This window comes from Ursus arctos, unplaced genomic scaffold (genome assembly GCF_023065955.2).
Source record: "Ursus arctos isolate Adak ecotype North America unplaced genomic scaffold, UrsArc2.0 scaffold_6, whole genome shotgun sequence".
In the NCBI taxonomy this organism is placed as follows: Eukaryota; Metazoa; Chordata; class Mammalia; order Carnivora; family Ursidae; genus Ursus; species Ursus arctos.
Genome location: NW_026623078.1, coordinates 68,260,541 through 68,281,831, shown reverse-complemented (window position 1 = coordinate 68,281,831; position 21,291 = coordinate 68,260,541). Strand labels below are relative to the sequence as shown.

The 21,291-nt window shown below is 34.6% G+C and overlaps 1 protein-coding gene across 1 annotated transcript in view; it reads left to right on the top strand.

Moving 5' to 3' along the window:
* MRPL13 (mitochondrial ribosomal protein L13) overlaps positions 1 to 21,291 on the top strand; it is a 46,340-nt gene that overhangs the window by 13,208 nt on the left and 11,841 nt on the right. The window contains exons 3-6 of the mRNA XM_026495503.4: positions 1,109 to 1,202; positions 7,358 to 7,418; positions 13,850 to 13,936; positions 19,534 to 19,655. Coding sequence (XP_026351288.1) covers positions 1,109 to 1,202; positions 7,358 to 7,418; positions 13,850 to 13,936; positions 19,534 to 19,655 — 364 coding nt within the window. The remainder of the gene's footprint in view (positions 1 to 1,108; positions 1,203 to 7,357; positions 7,419 to 13,849; positions 13,937 to 19,533; positions 19,656 to 21,291) is intronic.

The window sequence follows — 21,291 nt, the reverse complement described above, 5'->3', positions numbered from 1 at the left end:
TTTTCAACCCACTCACAGCAAGCTTCCTGGGTCTTCCCTTTACATTCCTAGATTCCCTTTCTCTGGGGTAAAGAAAGCCTACCTGCTTTATCCTCTTTCCTTTACCCTTGTTCCACATAGACTATGTACTTCTCTCTGGAAATGCTATCATTCAAATTCAAAGCTCGGCATAGACTCGTATAATACAATCGTTAGTTTTCATATATGGTATTTATTTATACTTATGTTTTCAGTCTTTTTTTAATAAATTAGCTTTCAGAATCTTTTTAAGTTTCCCTATTAGTAGTAAAATAGGCATTTAAAAAATGTTTCTGATTATTTGATTTTGTGATATATAGTGACGTCTGTGAAAACTACATGTTGACTTTTTAGCGTTTTTTTGTTTTTGTTTTTTTTAGATGAACAGCCAAATTTAGGGCAATACTTTCACTGGAAAATTAATCTAATACATATATTTTAATTTTCAGGTCATCTGTCATATCAGATATGCCTGTTGTCATAGTTGAGAGTGGCAGTTTAAATGTAGCTAGTTAAAATGTGGGTGGAAAAAGCCTTGGGTTAGTAGTTAAGCATAAGATCATAGTACTGTATTGTTCTCTGAATTTGAGAAGAATAATCAGTTGTGATGTTTTCCATTTGTTTTCAATTTGCCTATTGGTAAAACATATCTTTTTACTTCTATATGCATATTGTTTTCATTTTGTCTTCTATTTTTAAGGGAAAGTTTGTATTAGATATTTAAAGGTATGTTAATGTAAACATTTTAGCAAAGAGTGATTATTAATGAGAAAAGACAATAGGAATAACAATAGTTTGCCTTTCAAAGAGGTATTGCTGTTATTGGCATCTTTATTATATTCTCTTTTACCTTCCAGCGTTGAGATTTTTCCAAATGTCTGGCCAACTCTTTCTATACTTAGATGTTATGTAAAAGAGGAACAGAACAGCAAAATCCTGTTCAAGGATTTTGGTGTTGCACTAGGACTTGCTTTATATTTTTTAATGTGTTGTTTAGACTTTGAAAAGCTTTATAAATAACCAAGATCATTTTTGCTTTAAGTTATGGCTTTCATCTAAAATCTTTTTTTCTTTGTTCTTTCTAATCTAGGTGACTGTGGGGATCATGTTGTCATAATGAACACAAGGCACATTGCATTTTCTGGAAATAAATGGGAACAGAAAGTATACTCCTCACATACTGGGTAAGATAAAGCCATTGTCCAACAGACATGTGAATAGACATGTGGAAAGATGCTTAGCATCACTAACCATCAGGGAAATGCCAATCAAAACCACAATGAGATACTACTTCATACTGGTTAGCATGGCCAGAATCAAAATGACAATAAATAACAAATATTGGTGAGGATGTGGAGAAAAAGGAACCTTCATGCACTATGGTAGGATTGCAAACTGGTGCAGCCACTGTGGAAAACAGTATGGAGGTTCCTCAAAAAATGAAAAATAGAACTACCATATGATCCAGTAGTTCCATTACTAGGTATTTACCCAAAGAAAATGAAAACACTAATTTGTAAAGATATGTGTACTGCTATGTGTATTGCAGCATTATTTATAATAGGCAAGATAGAAAAACAGGGGCGCCTGGGTGGCACAGCGGTTAAGCGTCTGCCTTCGGCTCGGGGCGTGATCCCGGCGTTATGGGATCGAGCCCTACATCAGGCTCCTCCGCTATGAGCCTGCTTCTTCCTTTCCCACTCCCCCTGCTTGTGTTCCCTCTCTCGCCGGCTGTCTCTGTCTCTGTCAAATAAATAAATAAAATCTTAAAAAAAAAAATAATAGGCAAGATAGAAAAACAATGCAAGTGTCCATTGATAAGTGAATGGGTAATGATATACACATGTGCACAGGCACTGGAATATTAGCCACAAAAAAAGGATGCAGTCTTGCCATTTGCAACAACATGAATGTATAATGTTAAGAGTCAGAGAAAGACAAATACCATGTGATTTCACTTATATGTGGAATCTAAAAAACCAATGAATGAACAAAATGCAGAATCAGAGCTATAAAAACAGAGAGCAAATTGATGGTTGCCAGAGGGGATGAGAGTATAGGGGATGGGCAGAATGGGTGAAAGGGAGTGGGAGATACAGGCTTCCAGTTATGGAATGGTGAAGTCACAGGGATAAAAAGTACAGAATGGGAATACAGTCAGTGGTATTATAATAACATTGTATGGTAACAGAGGGTAGCTACACTTGCGGTGAGCATAGCATAACATACAGAGTTGTTGAATCACTAAGTTGTATACCTGAAACTAATGTACATCATGTGTCAACTATACTCAAAATAATAATAATAATAATAATAATAATAATAATAACAACATTGTCAAGGAAGATAAATAGTTGAAATATATTACTTTAAAAATACTATTGGTCTTACTAGGGGTTCCTGGCTGGCTCAGTGGGAAGAGCATATGACTCTTCATCTCAGGGTTATGAGTGTGTGAGCTCCATATTGGGTGTAGAGATTATTAAAAATAAATAAATAAATAAACAAACAAACCCATCCCTTAAAAAAAAGAGTACTATAGATCTCAGTTAAAAAGCTATTTTCAAAAGTTGGCATTTAAGAAAATACTAATTTTGCATATGCTACATATATAATTTACTCAATCAAAAAAACCCCAGAACTATACCAAATACTAGTTATTACTGACAGTATTTGTTTTTCCTAGAAGCGTTTCACATAACCTCTCTAATTTAGATTATTCTCATTTTTTAGTCAATCTTCTCAATATTTTCTTTCTGTTTATTATAATTCATATTACTGCTATTTCCTGAACCATCTTGAATATCTGAAAATACATGAGATGTTTAAGGAATGGTGAATAAAATCCCAAGTTTGGAAGATACCTAAAATCCCCACAACATACGTTTCAAGATCCAGGTCTCTCTCTCAGTGTTTGAATCATAGCCATCTCGTGGCCTGTAAGGCAGCCCATTCATACACCTTTAAAATGGTTTAAATTTTAGAAAGAGCTGTATGCTATTGAATCATAATCTGTTTTTTCTCTAGCTTTCATACTGGTCTTAGTTCTCTTTGGACAGTATAAAATAGTATATCTCTTCCACAGGACATTCTTCAAATAATTTTGAGACAGGGATCAGTAAGAGCCCATTGATTTGTCTTTTCCAGGTTAAACATCTATAGTTCCTTCAGAGTTCTTCATATGGCTTCCCTTCAGCTATCACTTTTATATCTTAGTCACTATGTAGATACAGTCATTTCTTGTCAGTGTCTTTCTTAACTAAATATACTCAACCAGCTATGTTCTGATGGTTTCCTAGTATCATGGGAGTCCTCCATCTTTCAGTTGCAATCCTCTATTGCAACAAAACTTTTCTTTAAGACCATATCACTGGGTAGTATACTGAGTTCATGATCAGCTAAAACTCCCAAGTCTTTCTTAAACATGCTGCTGTTCAACCATGTATCTTCCTTCTTGTATGTTTTAGTTGCATTTTAACCCAACTGCAATACCTTAAGTTAAATATTATCTCCAGCCTTTTAAAATCTTTTGAGATCTTGATTGTGTGTCATGTAATATGTTAGTTAACTCCCTGCTTCAGGTCATATATAAATTTAATTAAGTGTACCTTCTGTACTATCATGCAAGATATGGTTAGAAATGTTGACCTTTCAGGGGTGCCTGGGTGGCTCAGTCAGTTAAGCGGCTGACTCTTTTTTTTTTTTTTCAAGGATTTTATTTATTTGACAGAGAGAAAGCACGAGAGGGAACACAAGCAGGGGAGTGGGAGAGGGAGAAGCAGGCTTCCCGCTGAGCAGGGAGCCTGATGGTGGGGCTCAATCCCAGGACCCTAGGATCATGACCAGAGCTGAAGGCAAACGCTTAATGACTGAGCCACCCAGGCGCCCCAAGCGGCTGACTCTTGATTTCAGCTCAGGTCATGATCTCAGGGTCCTGGAATCAAGCCCCGTGCATAGGGCTGCATGCTCAATGGGGAGCCTACTTGAGATTCTCTCTCTCTCTCCTTCCACTGCTCCCCCACTTACATTCTGTCTCTCTAAAATAAATAAATATTAAAAAAAAAAAGAAATGTTGACTTTTCATTCTTGATTAAAATTATTATTTTATTTCCAATTTCACCTTCATCTTAGACAAGCAGACTTTATCTGCTTCATCTCTTGCCTAAGTAGCTCTTAAATGCTGGGAATAACTTTTTTGCTTCCATTAGCCATCCTTTGTCCATTCTTCTTAAACTTATTGTGAAATTGCTATTTAACATAACTGAAATAAATTCACATCCAGCTTTAGTAATTTCTACTATTAGGAAGTCTCCACAGATAAACCAAGTTCTATAAAATTTACAGATAATGGAGGAAGGAAACACGAAAAGTCAGGATAACATAATGTGATAAAAGCATACCGGGGAAGTATTGACACAGAATGCTATAGTAATTACTGTAGCAATAATATCTGTAGTAATACTGTAAGTGAAGGAAAATGCTAGCATTGCCAGTAGTGAGCGGTTGGTGTAATGTACCCTCTTCTGGTGGTGTCCTCTTCAGTGAAGCTCTCTCATCTGTGGATGAAAATCTAAACTGTTGTAAATTATCAGTACCCAATTACCACGACTGCTTCAGAATCCTTCCTTCTAGCCAACATATTGCTATTTCTTGCCTCTGCCTTTGCATGTGTTATTCTCCATTAAACAGTCCTATTTATCCATTAAAACCTGACTCAGATGTCACCTCTTCTGGAAGGCCTTCCCAGTTTCCTCATCCCCCATAGGGTTAGTCACTTTTCATTTGTTTCTCAGTAACAAAGTGACTCTTCACTTTGTTACTTCACTTCACTGGAGGTACCACTCTTAGTATGCCCATAACACTGTTACATTATGTAGTCAAAATTTAACTCTAATTGTAAAAATGTTAATATATGATAAGTTTAGAAAATGCAGAAAAATTTAAAGAAAGAACTAAAAATCATTTTTCATCCTGTGGACTAAACATTTTAATACATATACAAGTTTATATCCTTTTTCACTTTATATAAAATTCCCAGAAAGCTGTTTTATAAATATCATTGTTAGTCACTGTGTAGGAGTACACAATACAGCATATATAATGATTGTTGTATTTTTTAAAATTAAAATTTTTAGTTTCATAAAGAGCTGAAAAACATCTTTATCCATTAGGCTTTCTCAATGTGTAGGGTAATCTAAAATAAAACTAGAAGTGTAATGAATTTCAAGATCAAAGGGATGATAATAGGTCTTGTAAGAGGTATTTCCAAACATGACTTGAATATTGCACTAGGAGTGCATAAGAATGCCTGTTGTAAAACTGCTGACACAGTACTGTCATTAAAAATGATTTCATAATAAGATTCTGCTACTTTGATGGGCATCTGATTGTTTACATTTACATTATAATAAGATATCAACGCTTTCCTTAGCACTTTCTCTACACATTTTATCTATTAAGAATATTAATTCACTATTAGTTTACTTTACACGAATTTTTTTATGATGTTCTTTGTTGTATGGATATTTAACTTTTATATAATTAAATTTCCTTTTTCCCTTGTATTTTCTTCTATGTTTTCCAGTCTCAGAAAATCTTTTCTCATCTAAATATTTCATAAACATTCTCTTCTCATGGTTTTGGAGGTCAAGCGAGATGTGTATGTGTGAACCTTGAACTTTGACATCTAACTGTCCAGTTGTCTAACGTGTGTTGGTATGAGTTAGAAATACAGCCTACTGTTAGATACCTCAATAGAATTGACTTAGTCATTTTTTCTGTGGACAAGGTACTTTCATATTTGTTGTATTTCCCCAGCACGCACAATAGGCATTCAGTATTTATTGAATTAATTTGAATTGAAGAAAATTTGACTAATATTTAAAACAGTTTCTTCTCTTCCATTCAGGCTATCCCTGGAGGAAAAAGTGTAATTACTTTTTCACCAGTAAAAATCAACTGAGTATTTATTACATTATTCAGGTCATTCGTCTACTCGGAATTTTATGCTCTCTCTCCAGAATCTCCTGAAAGAAAATGTAAATGGTATTGTGCTTTAGAATTTGGCATCCCAGTGTTAAAAACAGAAAGGTGATCTTTAGCATAGAAGTTGTCAAGTACTTTTTTCCATGGAGAGAATGAATACAGGAATTGAAGTCTAGACAGGTATTTCTTTTTCTGAAACGGAAATTCCTTGAAACAAATGCAAGAGTATCACTTTGAAAATTACCCATCTTTCTCGGCAAACTTCTAAATCTGCTTTCTTAAATTTTGTTCCTGAAATGTGGTTCTTTCAAATGTTTTCAAGTCTTTTTGAAAGAAACTTATGAAAGGAATCATATTTAGGTAATCTTTAACTTCTTTTGCAGAGTGCACTGAGTTTATGTTTTCTTTTCCCCTTCCTCAGAAATCATTTAGGCTTTATTTATCCGTTCAGCATAATGAAACCTTACATCTGCATATTGTTTTTGTTTTAAATTTCTTAAGCACTTTCACAAACATTTTCTCATTTTACTCTTGTAAAAATCTTGAGAGGTAGATGGAGCAGATAGTATCATTTTCTTATGTGAATAAACTCTTATATAAAAAGGTAAAATGAGTTAACTAATATGATACAGTAGCCACTGGTAAACCTAGATTCTAAACTGGGATATGGGATATCCAAGTTACTAAGCTGCCACCAATACTATCCCAAATATATATATATATGTATATATGTGTGTGTGTATGTATGTATATATAGTTTTTAACCTCTAATTTATCCATTTTATATATATTTTTATATGAATTCAGTGAAATATTTTATTACTTAGGACCAGTGTATAACTCTTAGTGGTCTTTTACCAACTGTTAATAGGAAACAGGATCATTCCCTGTTCAGAGTATGAACTGGACCTTAGAACCAAAGTGGTCTATCACTGTTTTCCCCAAACTTGACCCTAGGTTTTACAGATATTCTGACTTGGCAGGAAATGTGAAGCATATGGGCTCACTGCTTTTTCTTTCTTAATTCAAGCATGATAAACTACCCCATAATGAATGAATGAGTGAATGAATGAATGAATGAATGAAAATTTTAATTCCCTAGAAAGATAATTATGCCAAGAATTTTCCAAGATGTGGAACTTCTGTGAAATAATGATAGTTGACCACTTAAAAAGAACAGCATTTCAAATAGCATAGATTACTACTTAATTTTTTAAGACACTAATGAACAGCCTAGTTTCCCAAAACAAGAATAATTTCATAAAAAATAGTTTTCATATTATAAAACAATATTCATTTCAAGAATACTATATCATAGCCTACTCCCAGTTAATGTCTTTGCTTCTTTTCACAGCTATCCAGGTGGATTTAAACAAGTAACAGCTGCTCAACTTCACCAGAAGGATCCAGTAGCAGTAAGTTTATTGTATTTTTTTATTATTTATCATCTGTGGAAAGACTGGTTCAGAAACTGTTTTTCCAGTCCTGCTTCTCTTCTAATGTAGCTAGCATGCAAGGCTATAAATTCTGTACTTTAACTGTATCTCACAAGTTTTAATAAGTATTAACCCATTATTATTCAATTCTATATATTTTCTAATTAGTATTCATACTATGTTTTGCATGTAGCCAAACAGTTTTGTTGCTTTTCTTTTTAATTGCTTGATACCAGCCTGATTACCTAGAATATGATAATATTCATTTGAAAACATCTCGGAGAGAGAGCATTGTTTGTATCTATGTATGTTTATATATCCATTATATCAGATATGCAGAGTATGTTGTTCCAATCAAAAGTCTTAACCTTTTTTTGTTCATTTGATTTATTGATTACCTGAAAGAGTTATGTTACAATCTCAATTGTGAGTTTATTTTTTCCCTGTAGTTCTATCAGGTTTTGCTTTGTATGTTTTGAAGATTTAGTGTTAGATGAATTTAAGTTTGGAATTATACTATTCCTAAGAATTAATCAGCGTATGTACTGGCCCTTTGTATCTCCAATAATGCTTTTTAACTCCAGTTGTATTTTTTTTTATATTTTAATAAGCTGTATCAGCCTTCTTCTGCTATTGTTTGCCTGATATGCCATTTTACTTTACATTTAAATTGAACTAGATTTTATTTTATTTTTTCCTCTCTTTCTTTCTTGCCTTTTTTGGATTGAGTTTATTTATTATTATTAAGATTAATCTATATCTTTACTTTCCTCCAGATCAAATCAAGGTCGTTAGAAGATTTTTAATACCTACTTTCCCTCACGATTCTCTCTATTCAACAATTTTTAAAACCCTTCCGATTTCAGCATTCTTGTTATTCTTGTTACTGTTTTACATAGTTACTGATTTTTTATGAATCTCTTTGCTTATAAATCCTTTCACATAACAGCCATCCTTTGGGATTAATTTCCTTCTAGAAATACTTCTTTTGACATTCCTATCATAACATTCTTTTAATAGTAAACACATTTTTGTCTGAAACTGTATCTTTGCCTTCTTTCCTGGAAGTTAGTTTTGCTTATTCAGTAATGTGATTCTAAGATAACTATTTTTCCCTGTCACCTGTTTGAAGCTATTGTTCAAACAGATTATAGCTTCTGTTACTGCTATTGATAAGTTACATGTCAGTTTAACTAGTTTCTTTGTATGTATTTTGTCTTCTTTTTGGATAGTTTTGAGATCTTTCCTTTGGTTTTCCTGTTTCTGTTCAAGTTTTGTTTTGCTTGAGGACTGGTATCTTCAGTTCTGAAAATTTGTCAGCTCTCATGTCTTTTAAATATTGGTCCCTTTATTTTTTTTTTTAATTATGTTAGTCACCATACAGTACATCGTTAGTTTTTGATGTTGTGTTCCATGATTCATGTTTGCGTATAACACCATGCAATATGTGCCCTCCTTAATACCCACCACCGGGCCAGCCCATCCCCCCACTCCCCTCCCCTCTGAAACCCTTTATCTTTTATCTGTTCTTTCCCATTGAAAATCTGATTATACTTACAGTAGATTGTCTCATTTCATTGTACGTGATTCATTAGCTCTCTTTCAAATTTTATGTCTCCCCATCTGTACTGCATTGTCAATAATTTCTTTATGTCTATGTTCTAGTTCTCTATCTTTTTACCTATATCTCATCTGATCAATACTTTTATTGAGTTCCTACTTTGAATTATTATATTTTTTTCTTGAAGATTTACTATTTGTCTTTTTTTCAAGTTTGCTGGTCAGTTTTGATAGTTTTTCTGTTTCTTTGGCATACTTTGGTTCCTTCTTATATTTTTTAAGCATAGTAAACATAATTCTTAGTGTTTATATCTGATTCTAATATTTGTGATCTTTGTGGATCTGTAATACATTGTTTCTGCTCAGGATACTTGATAAGCTCATGTACCTTGAAACTTCAACACTGAGAGTTCTTTGAGACCTATATCTTTTTTTTTTTTTTTAAGATTTTATTTATTTATTTGACAGAGATAGAGACAGCCAGCGAGAGAGGGAACACAAGCAGGGGGAGTGGGAGAGGAAGTAGCAGGCTCATAGCGGAAGAGCCTGATGTGGGACTCGATCCCATAACGCCAGGATCACGCCCTGAGCCAAAGACAGACGCTTAACTGCTGTGCCACCCAGGCGCCCCTTGAGACCTATATCTTCAACGTGGATTTCTTCATAAAAATTTGCTTAGCGGGGGCACCTGGGTGGCTTAGTCAGTTAAGTGCCTGACTCTTGGTTTCCATTCATTTTTGTGATCTCAGAGTTTTGAGATTGAGCCCCATGTCAGGCTTTGCCTTCAGTGAGAGTCTGCTTGAGATTCTCTCTCCCTCTGCCTTCCGCCCCCCCCCCCCCCGACACATGCTCTCTCTCTATTTCTCTAAAATAAATAAGTAAATTAAAAAAAAAAAAAAAAGGTTGGCCTAGCTTCTGACAGGTACATGGGGCTGTACCAACCTAAGACCTCTTTAAGCTATACTTTATAGACTTCTGGGTTTTGATCTCCATTTTAAAAAGGGTGAATTTGGGGCCTTGAGGGCTTGTGCAGTCAGGCTCATAGTTCAATGTTTCCTATCAGGAAAGATTTTTATTTTTTAATTTCCCCACTCTATACCCTGGATATTGACTTCTATTGAAAATCTAGGTTTATGGGAAGTCTTTGATCCTACTTCCTGACCAAAAAAAGGGGTAGTCCTTTGAAATCTAAGCCCTGCAATAAGGTGATGCCCTCTGGGCAAATGCCAGCCTTAGGACTCTTTTTTGTACTACTTTCTCCTACTTCTGGCCTCTACTTGCTTCCATGCTTTAGAAGAGATTTTTTAAACAATATTATTAATTTCATTAATATTTATCATTTGAGCTATGTATTAGAAGTTTCTAATCTAAATGTTAGCTGTCAGTATTGCTAAAAACAGTCTCCTGTTGCCATTTCACAATTTTATTTTTCCTTCCTTAATTCTTTATAACTCAGTCTTTGAGCTATACTCATAGAATAGATAACATTTTCCCCATTAGGAACTATTTTAGCTTAATACCTAAATACATTCATAAATGAACAAAGTGTTATGCTGTGAAGACATTCTTTTTTATTTCCCTACAATGGTGAATAAAAATAGCTATCCATTGTCAGGATACAATCATTTGTTTTTGGTGTAATACTACCTAAAACTTTCTTGGAGGTGAAGGAAGGGACATATTTTATTAAAGTAAGACCTAACATAAATTTGGAAGTTCCATGCTTTCCTATTTATTTTTACATCTTATCATGTATAGGTGTTTTACAAAAATTTGCTCAGAGGTTGCTTAAGAAATATTTAACGTTCTGTTTCAAAACATGTTTTTAGGGGTGCCTGAGTGGCGCAGTCGTGAAGCGTCTGCCTTTGGCTCAGGGCGTGATCCCTGCGTTCTGGGATCGAGCCCCGCATCAGGCTCCTCCACTGGGAGCCTGTTTCTTCCTCTCCCACTCCCCCTGCTTGTGTTCCCTCTCTTGCTGGCTGTCTCTCTCTGTCAAATAAATAAAATCTTTAAAAACAAAACAAAACAAAAAACCCCCAAGTTTTTAGACTATTACAGGTCAAATAAAATATCCCATTTGACTATTCAGATGGATTGCATCAAATGGTATTAAAAAGTTGTAACAACAAATTGTAGTTTCAATATTTGATAAGTATTTTAAAATTTTAAATTTCTATGTTATTCAGGCATACTCACTATACACTAGGAGGCAGTATAGTCCCAACTTTTTTATAAGAATTTGGCAGTAGATAACATTTGTAGAAATTGTTTCAAGTTATGTTTTATAAACAAATACTAAAATGTATTACAGAATGTTTAATGAAGGCCTAGAAAATAATTCAAAATTAAATCCAATTGAATTATTACCTCATTTAAATAATGTGATTCTTTTTTTAATTCTTAATTTTGACTTTGTATTTTGAAAAAGAATGGCTTGTTAAGGAAGAGGTCAGTTATTTTACTTCCAAATCAAATACTTAAGTGTTTGTCTGGAACAGTAGGTCTTCTGCCAGCACATAATCTGCTAATCAGTACTTGGTGTATGGGCTTGTAAGAGAACTTGTTTCATAATGCATCGTTCTGATTATTAGTACAGTCCTGGAATATTCTTTGTAAAATACATTAATACATTTAAATTGTTATAAGTTATTAAATATTTCAAAATATTTTTATAATTACACAGATCATTATTTGTAAACTCAAATAAATATGTTGATTCAGCCTTTCCTTATCCCTCTATTATATATTTTAGTTTCATTAATAGCTTCTTTGTCCTTCTTTTTTCTTTTCTTTTTTTAAGTTTTTATTTTATTTAAATACTCTCTACACCCAATGTGGGGCCTGAACTCACAACCCCAAGATCAAGAGTTACATGCATTTCTGACTAGGCAACCAGATGCCCCACCTCTTCGTCCTTATATTTTTTCCTCACATGGTTCTTTTCTTATATTCCCCCCCACCATAGTTAATAAAGTTATTTTGTGTGAAACAAATGGTACATGCCCTGGTTTACAGATGCAGAAGTTCTTTAATATTTATTAACCTCGCTTTATTCTGTCTCTCTTTCTGAATTCCTTGGAACTTATGCTTAAGCCTATAATTACTTGAGCTATAATTGCTTGATTGCATGCACACGTTGTGTTCTATTATTTGGGGTGTATATTGTTTGTATTTTTGCCTTTTTCTCTACCCTGTTGACTTAAAACCTTTTTACAGTTCCTAGCTTTCTCTGATTTGACTGTTATGTTTGCATTTTTTAATAGGGCAAGTTTTAAAAAACCAACTTGTTAATTCAAGTGACTACAACATTTTTTTAAGAACATGAACCCTAAATGCCATATAACCCTACCACAACAATAAAATTGCTATTGGGATATTCAGAGGATATAATGACTAGCTTATCCAGAAAAGATGCTCAGTAGTCTTAACAATGTCAGTTTCTACTTAAGACTTTTACAAATTAAAAATGTTGAAGACGAGTATCTAGATCAGTGCTGTCCAATAGAAATTTCTGTCATGATGTTCTATGTCTGCACCGTCAAACGTGATAGCCACTAGCCACCTGTGGCAATTGGCCACTTGAAATGTGGCTTGTGTGACTAACTGAATTTTTAATCCTTAATTTCTTTTCACAAATAGAAATCTCTATTAAAATCTCCAGGACATAGAGTATTAATAGCACTAAACTGGAAAATATATATGGGATGCCATTAGCTTTTGTATATAGTAAGGTTTTGTAGTCTGATTTGATGAGAAAATTAAAGAAATAGGAAATCCTCTTATAATGCAACACTGTTCTAATATATATGGTTTTAATGGGTTTAACTTTAATATATGTCAAGTCGTATTCTTGGATTATGTGTACAGATGGTAAAAATTGATGCAGCCCTCCACATGTCCCTATCAGCAGCTTTATGGAGACCTCACAGTCTATTTGTATATACTAAGTACCAGCAGGCCCCCAGGAGATCATGGAACAAAGGGTGACACTGTGTGACATTCTCTTGGCAAAGGATATATCAAATCACATTCAGACCAACAAAGAGGATAATCTTAAAAAGGAAAAAGTAAATCACGGCAAGGTTAGTTTGCTATCTTGGGATTGCATATGGTAGAGAGATGGGACTTTTTGTCTTCTTGAGAAGTTACAGAGAGAAACACATTATAGGTGTGATTGCGTGTACTATGTGTCTGTTCTGGTTTGAATTCCAGCACCACCACTTATTAGATTTATGAAATTGGTTCTTTAACCTCACTAAATTTGTTTTCTCATGTGTGAAATGAGACTCAGCGTCATAAACAAGACAACAAACATGATGTCGCTGACCACTGTACACACAGTAAGTTTCCAGTGAATGTTAACTGTTACCATTGCTGTAGATTTGTGACCTACGGAGTCATTCTCAAAACTGTATAGTCACGCTTACTTTATGAATTTGAAACCTCCTGATCTACCTGGAGGAAAGAGGATTTAAGGCCTCCCTGGGTTCTGCGCTATTCAGTACGTGACCGATTATTTGAGCCATAGGTTCTTGTACAAGCTTAGAGAATTTCTTCTTATTCTAGCTAACATCAGCACATATGTAGATTATTTGTAATCTCTTCCTATTGTCCTTTTCTTTAAAACTAAATTAAACCAAATAGAGCCTAAAGAAAATAGTAGTAATGCACAAAACAATGACAATTCCTTTGCTGTTGCTGCCACATACCTAAATTGGTCCTAATTTCTTTCCTTTCATTTCTGCTGTGTCTTAGCCCACTTGTTTTTGTCACTATCTCTAAATGTGATTGCCTTCTTAAATGCCAAATCAGATTTTTCTGGTTGAGTCCTACATATATCTGTTTTTCAGATTGTGAAACTAGCTATTTATGGCATGCTGCCAAAAAACCTTCACAGAAGAACTATGATGCAGAGATTGCATCTTTTTCCGGATGAGGTAAGTCAGTGATCGTTGGTAATGATGCTGCAACAAGGAACATGGCCAGAGCCCCTCTTAAATTGAGGGTATTCATTGCTAATTTCATCAGCTATAAAAAGCACGAATTTCGTTTACATTTTATGTGACTAGTAGCAAACCTTGTATGATCGTGGATTAATAACTTAGTTTTGATTGCTAATTATTTTCCTTGATTTAATTTTAGAATACTTGTTCCTAACTCAGAATTTACTCAGCTAAAAAAGTACTTAAAAATAGTTTTATGTATTACTATTAAACTATTTTAAGTCCTTAGTTTTTCTCTTTAGTATAATATAACGAAACAGTAGAGGTTCTATAATTAAATAGTTGAGTCCAGGCTCAGGAATCAGACTGTCTGGATTAGAATTCATGCTCCACCATTTACTGACTTTATGGCCATGGGTGGTTACTTATTATGTATGTTTCTCATCTGTAAAATGGAAGTAATTAAATGAGATTGTGGTAAGGGTTAAATGAGGTAACATTTGTAGAGATTGTGGTAAGGGTTAAATGTGGTAACATTTGTAGAGACTGTGGTAAGGGTTAAATGTGGTAACATTTGTAGAGATTGTGGTAAGGGTTAAATGTGGTAACATTTGTAGAGGGCTTAGAACAGGCCTGACACAGTAAGTGCCAGTTACTATCATACTGTGGTTGGGACTGTTGTCCTTATAGTTCTTACTAAAGGAATAATGTAGGAATAATTCCAGAACACCAAGTTATATCAACTATTTAAGCCCCTGTGTGCTCTATTTAGTTAGCTTAATGCATGAGTAAATTATCCATGCTTTTATCAAAACGGTTAATGTATTACCTTTGCTTTGCAAAGGTAATTTTCCGTTCACTTTACTTCTGAGATAACAAGTATGGAAGTTATGTCGTCATCTAAGAATAAATGACCTTCATGAAATCACAGTATTAAAACTTCTAGTTCTGATTGTACTGTCCCATTTTTTTTTTAGGATCTGTAATTTCTAAAAGACACACATGTGTATATATAGATAGATAATCTTAGTTATAAGGCAGTCATGTTTGAATGTGGATGTTGTAAGTATTCATGGTAGTTCAGTTGAACAGCAAATTACTTAAGTAATTTCAGACTATAAAATTAATGGGCCCATTTCCCCAAAAATTGATTGTCAAATATTCAAAAGCTTCATAGCACATTTTGCTGTCCAGGCCATAGGGAAGTAGACACTCATAGATTGCTGGTAGGAGTACAAAATGGTGCAACCCATAAGGAATCTGAGAATTTGGTAACATTGTATATAATACAATACGTACATAAGGAGATTCATGCTCGGTGCAGCAATCTGTTTACTCTGAAGATGCACAAGATTATTGTTTCCACATTATTTATAATAATATAATAGAAATAAGAGTTTATTCATAGGTAATTAGATAAACTATATTATATCCATTCAGTTGAGTACTGTGTAATTATAAAAAGAGAATGCCAAATATTCTTGTGAATTGATGATTTTTTCTAAGACATATTGGTAAGTTTATAAAAGTAAGGTGAGAAAATACAGAGAGCATACTACCTTCTGTATGCATGTATATGTATATATGTTTACACACAAATACATACTATATGTGCTTCTTTTTGCATAAAGAAACTCAGGGAGAATAAATGAGAAGATGAAGTTGGCTACTTATGGAAGCATGGGCACAAACAGATGGAAGGAATAGGGAAAAGAATAAGGTTTTTGGAGAATGCCTTTTAGATTATTTTTTTACCTTAACTTTCCTATGTTAAATTTTCATTCAGGGGGTGCCCTGGGTGGCTTAGTCGGTTGAGCCTTGATTTCAGCTCAGGTCATGATCTCAGGGTTGTGAGATCGAGCCCCACCTTTGGCTGCGTGCTCAGCTTGGAGTCTGTTTAGAATTCTCTCCCTCTCCTTCTGCCCTCCCCCTGCTCGCTCTCTGTCTTTCCCTCTCTCAAAATAAATAAATAAAATCTTTTTAAGATTTTATTTATTTATTTGACAGAGAGAGACAGCCCCCAAGAGAGGGAACACAAGCAGGGGGAGTGAGAGAGGAAGAAGCAAGCTCCCAGCAGAGGAGCCTGATGTGGGGCTCGATCCCAGAATGCCGGGATCACGCTGTGAGCCGAAGGCAGACGCTTAATGACTGAGCCACCCAGGCACCCCAATAAATAAAATCTTTTAAAAAAACAAATAAAAATTATATGACAGCACTAGTAGAAATAAGCACAACTAGTGCCCAGATCTTGTTTTCTAAGTGCTATTCCTTATTAAAAGGAACCTGGTTCTCATTGGAGAAATGGTTTATTCTAGATCTGGAGCAGGGAAAGAACAAAGTTACTATGGAGTATACACGTACACATAATTATTATTTCTGCATTGTTCATACTGGTAAAATAATAAGTAACAGGATGTAAGGCAGTGCTCAAAAATGGATAGAGAAATGTAAGAGAACACGGGAGGCATGTTGAATTGGTGTCCACTGACCAAATACGGAACTGCATGAGCCTCAAAATGAATGGTAATAATAATGAATTACGTTAAGTAGAAGACAAAAATCTGTGAGCCCATGATGATAGTCCAAAAATTATTTTTAACTTGTTATAATTTCCCTTTCCTTTCTGGAGAAGCAAAAGCTTTTCCTTAGAGAAGAATGTCATCTAAAAAATTTAGAAAAGTCACCATTATCAGCATATTCTATAGTCACTGGGTAAAAGATTATCGTAGAACAAGATACACAATTTTAAAACATCATGTCACAGAGTACTTACTATTTGAAAGAAGAAAAGATACTTTTCAATGTTAAAGACATCTTGTGGACACCAACATAACCAAGAGATCAAACATCATTAGTATGGGACAGACTGGCATCACGTGCCTCCTGCTATGAATAAAGCACTGAAGACCCAACATAAACTATATATTGCGTCCCATCAAAAATGTTTAACCTGACTTTAAAGAAGAAACAATCCTATAAATCCAAATAAAGGGGCATTCTACCACATAACTGGCCTGGACTCTTCAAAACTGTTAATTTCATGAATGACAAAAAGCAGGGCAAGGCTTTGTGTTAAAGAGACTAGACTGTAGAACTTACTATGTATGCGAAACAACATAGTAACAGCATAATAACTAAATGTAGCATGTGACCCTTGACTGGATCTTAGACTGAAAAAAGATATATAAGACAATATTTTATCAGTTTGGGAAATTTTCCTAAGCATGAATTTGTAATGTGGTGACATAGGAGACAATCCTTATATTTAGGAGATACACACTGAAATACCTAGGGATGAAATGTTTACAAATTACTCTCAAATTGTTCAGCCAAAATGAAAGTTTGTGTATGTGTGTTTGTTTATAGGTGAAAAGAAGGAAAGCAAACATGACCTATTTTGACAGTTGGTGAATTTAGGTGAAAGAGGAGTGTTCACTGTATTCTCACAATTTTTCTGTAGATTTGAAATTTCTTTGGAAATTGATAAAAGTAATAACTGATCACCTGCCCCCTGTTTATTCCACTCATTCTTTTCCTTATTCCCCCCATTTAGGTTAATAATTCCCTCTGTGCAGAGGGAATGATTAGATCTCTTAAGTCTCTGTGAACACATTCGGTTAGCGTGTTTGGGTTACTTCTCTGTGGGCAGATTAAAGGAGGTGCTTCCCCTCTTCCTGGTTTCATGCATAATGCCTAATCAACAACTTTCATTCCTCATTTTGCAGTGTTTTAATCCATTCTTTCAGTAAATTGCTCTAATAGTGGGGAAAATTTGGAAGCTCATTTCAGTCAGAATTCTCTTCAATTCGGCAAACATTTACTAACCCACTATGTTCCACACCCTCTGCTGTGTAAGCACTTGGCAACTTTTAAAATTGTCTTTGTGAATGATAGAGGGACTTTTTTTTAATGGCTTCCCAAAGGAGTGTGAAATATTCATAAACTTTTACAAATACCAAACTGGCAAGTAGACTTTTTCAGGAAGTAAAAAATTAGAGCAACTTAATATTTATATGTCCAGGCATCCTCTCCTTGTTCCAGTGCTGTGTAATTAAACTTAACAGATTTGAATACATCAGGGAAGGGATGTTAAATATTTTTAAAATGCTTCTCAGTGAAGAAACACATTGTCAGTAGTATTTTTTTTTTATTTTGTATATATTGGCAGTGACTCACCCTATACAAACCATAATTTTAAAAAGCCAACCTAAGTTTTTTAAAATATTAAAATCTTGTCATATTAGATTTTAGAACAAGTTTATCATGCCGTAGAGCTCTGATTCTTTAAAGCTATTTTAAAATTGTATTTTGATTCTTAAGACATTGAATAGAAAACAATGATTGTTTTGATCCCGTGTCCTTTCCCAGATATTTGATTACCAATTATGATATGCTCTTTTCAGAGAATTGTAATTTACTCTGTAATAACCTTTTTTTAATGGTAAGGAACATACTGTTATGAAAAGAGGGAAATATATCTACTATCCCTGTAGAAATACTCAGAGGATACTTTCATATTGATATCCAACCATTATTTCAGTAGAGTCTCCAAAATTAACTTACAATCCAGACTCACAAGACAATTCCCTTTCCCTATATCTGTATCATGAGCAAGTATAAATGTAAATTCTCTTGGTTACTCAAGTTCTTCACTTTTTTCATTTCCTTTACTTTGTTCAATTTCTGTTCTTTTAAAATATCTCTCAAATACAGGCTTTAGTCTTTAGTTTGCTCTTCATTACCCAAATTCAGACTTTTTTTTTTTTTTTTTTGCATTTTACTTTTCCCTTCATTTTTCAGAATACTTGAATATATTAACCAGGGGAAAATCCTTATGGGCAGAGGGAATACCATTAATAAAGACACCAGGTTTTCAGTGTGGAACAATGCATGAAAGGCAAGGAGGCTGATAACTCAGACGCCGTGGACGGGTGTGTGTGAAGAGGTGATGTCGCAGAGGTGGCCTAGGAGTGAGGACACTGGTTTGAGAAGTGACATTTTTAAACTTATAGGCCTTTAGAGTCCATCATCTTTTTATTTCCTTTTATATTCTGAGCACCTAGCACAATTTCTGGTTCATAGAAGGAGTTCAGTTAATGTTTGTTGGCTAAATGCCTCAAAGATCCAGCAGGTTTTCATTGTCCAGTTTTTTTCTGGCAACAACATGGAGTATGAATTGAAAGGTTGTGTCTCTGGAAGCCATAGACCCGGTACATCCACTCAGTCATATGAAAAATCATGAGAATCGGCCAAGGCAGTGGTGCCTTTCTGCAGTTGAAAGGCCGGGGATAAATTAAACAGTTTAGAAAAAATAGATAGAGCTTACTGACTCGATAGTCCTCAGAATTGAAGATGTCAGATTTATCATGAGAAATATGTTTGTCAAGATTAAAATATAAGGTTAATATTATAACGAGATTACTTTTATCATTAATATACTTCCAGGGATTTTCATGGATTTGTAAAAATTATATTGTTTACCTCACTGTATAAATATTCTTTTGTTATTTTTTAATATTTACTAAGTATTACTAATTTATTAGTAAGGGACATATTTTAAGAAAACTAAACCTAAATTTTATTTAACCTAGGACATACCAGAAGATATTCGTAAGAATTTAGTGGAAGAGCTTCCTCAACCACGAAAAGTACCCAGACGTCTAGATGAATATACACAGGAAGAAATAGAGGCTTTCCCAAGAGTGTGGTCTCCGTAAGTCTTTTCTCTTTCCTGTCTTTTTTTTTTTTTTCCTGTTTTCTGTTTTTTTAAGCTCAGTTTAGTATCCCCTGTTTCCTTTATCAAATGACAAGATCCTTGAGGGTGTGAAGAGTGAACTTTTTTTTTCTCCCTTGGATACTCTTTCCATCTTCCACCTGCAAATAAATTCTAGATGTTGGTATAAGAACCAAAAAATCTCTAAGTCTTAAAACCTTGCTGTGTATGTGGAAGGGTGTTCATAGGTGCCTATAGTGGTCAGATACTTTGTTTGGGATGACATTACTTGGATTGATTGTGGTCTCTTGGAATGATAAATAGATAGTCATTACCTAAAACAGAGTGATTCTCCATTTTCCAGATTGCTTCACTAAGCTTGAGAGTATCATCTAATGAGAAGTCATCAATTCTGGATAATTAATAGTCTTAATCCAAATAGAAAAACAAAATAACAAACACTTTTTGCTATCCTCTACACAATTTCCTCTGTCTGAGGTCCAGAAAGCTGCTAAGTGTTGACGTACTGTCTCCCAGGTTTGCTTATCTGGCCTACCACCATCTCCGTGACCTGGCTCTGCTCTGTCTCTGAAGCTTAAGTTGTCCCCACTTCACTGGTCTAACAATAGCAGCCTGTTTAATATTGTCACCTTTTTACACAATTTAATTCTTCCTTGTCTTTGTTTTGTGGTTACTTTGCCTAAAACAACACATGGCTCCCCCATGCTCTGAAATAACTCTAACTCATTCTTTAGACCTTAGTTCAAATACCACCACCTTTTTAAGAAGCCTTGCATAAACATCAAGACCAGACTTAGTGCACAGCCATCTTCCGCCATAGCACCCGCTGTGTAACTGTGTCATTACCACATTTAGCTTGTCGGGTGCAAGGGCTACATCTTGTTCTCACTGCATCCTCAGCGCATAGAACAGTACTTCATCGAATGGGGACTCGGGAACATTTACAGAATCATACAGTAGATCTAAAGGAGAACCACACATCCTTTTGCTGGATCTAGACAAGACAGCTCCTCTTCCCACAAATGCTACCCTCTGTGCTCTGGAAATTCATATCTCTTTATTGGCTCTTTGGCCACATAGGTTTGTGAAAATATAAGCCTTCTCAGGCTTGTCTGTATGTCCAGCATTCTAATCCTTGACTCTCTCATTATTGCATGTATATAATCTTCAGATTCTTTCCACATAGAAGTCTGTAGGGTATTCTGTTTGAATCCTTTTGACTTCACTGACCTGTATCAAGGTTCTCCTTTACTAAATCTGCAGATGAACAAAATAATATAATTACTAGTGACCATTTATTATAGTGACTATTTATTGGATACTTTCCAATTGCCCAACACTGTGCTAGGGAGTTTTCATGTATTGTGTTTAATTCTCTCCACAGGCCTCTGAGATAGATCTGTTATTCCTATTTTGAAGAGTAAGGCAAGGGTCATCTGGTTTGTAATATAGCCTGCATTTGAACCTGACTGATTCCAAAGCCTGTGTTCTTTCCACAGAAGCAAACTGCCTCATTAATTTATTTTTTTAACAAATACATTTTAGCTGCCTCTTCTATACAAGCCACTGTCATAGGCACTGAGATGCACATTGGAGAAAATCCATTAAAACCACT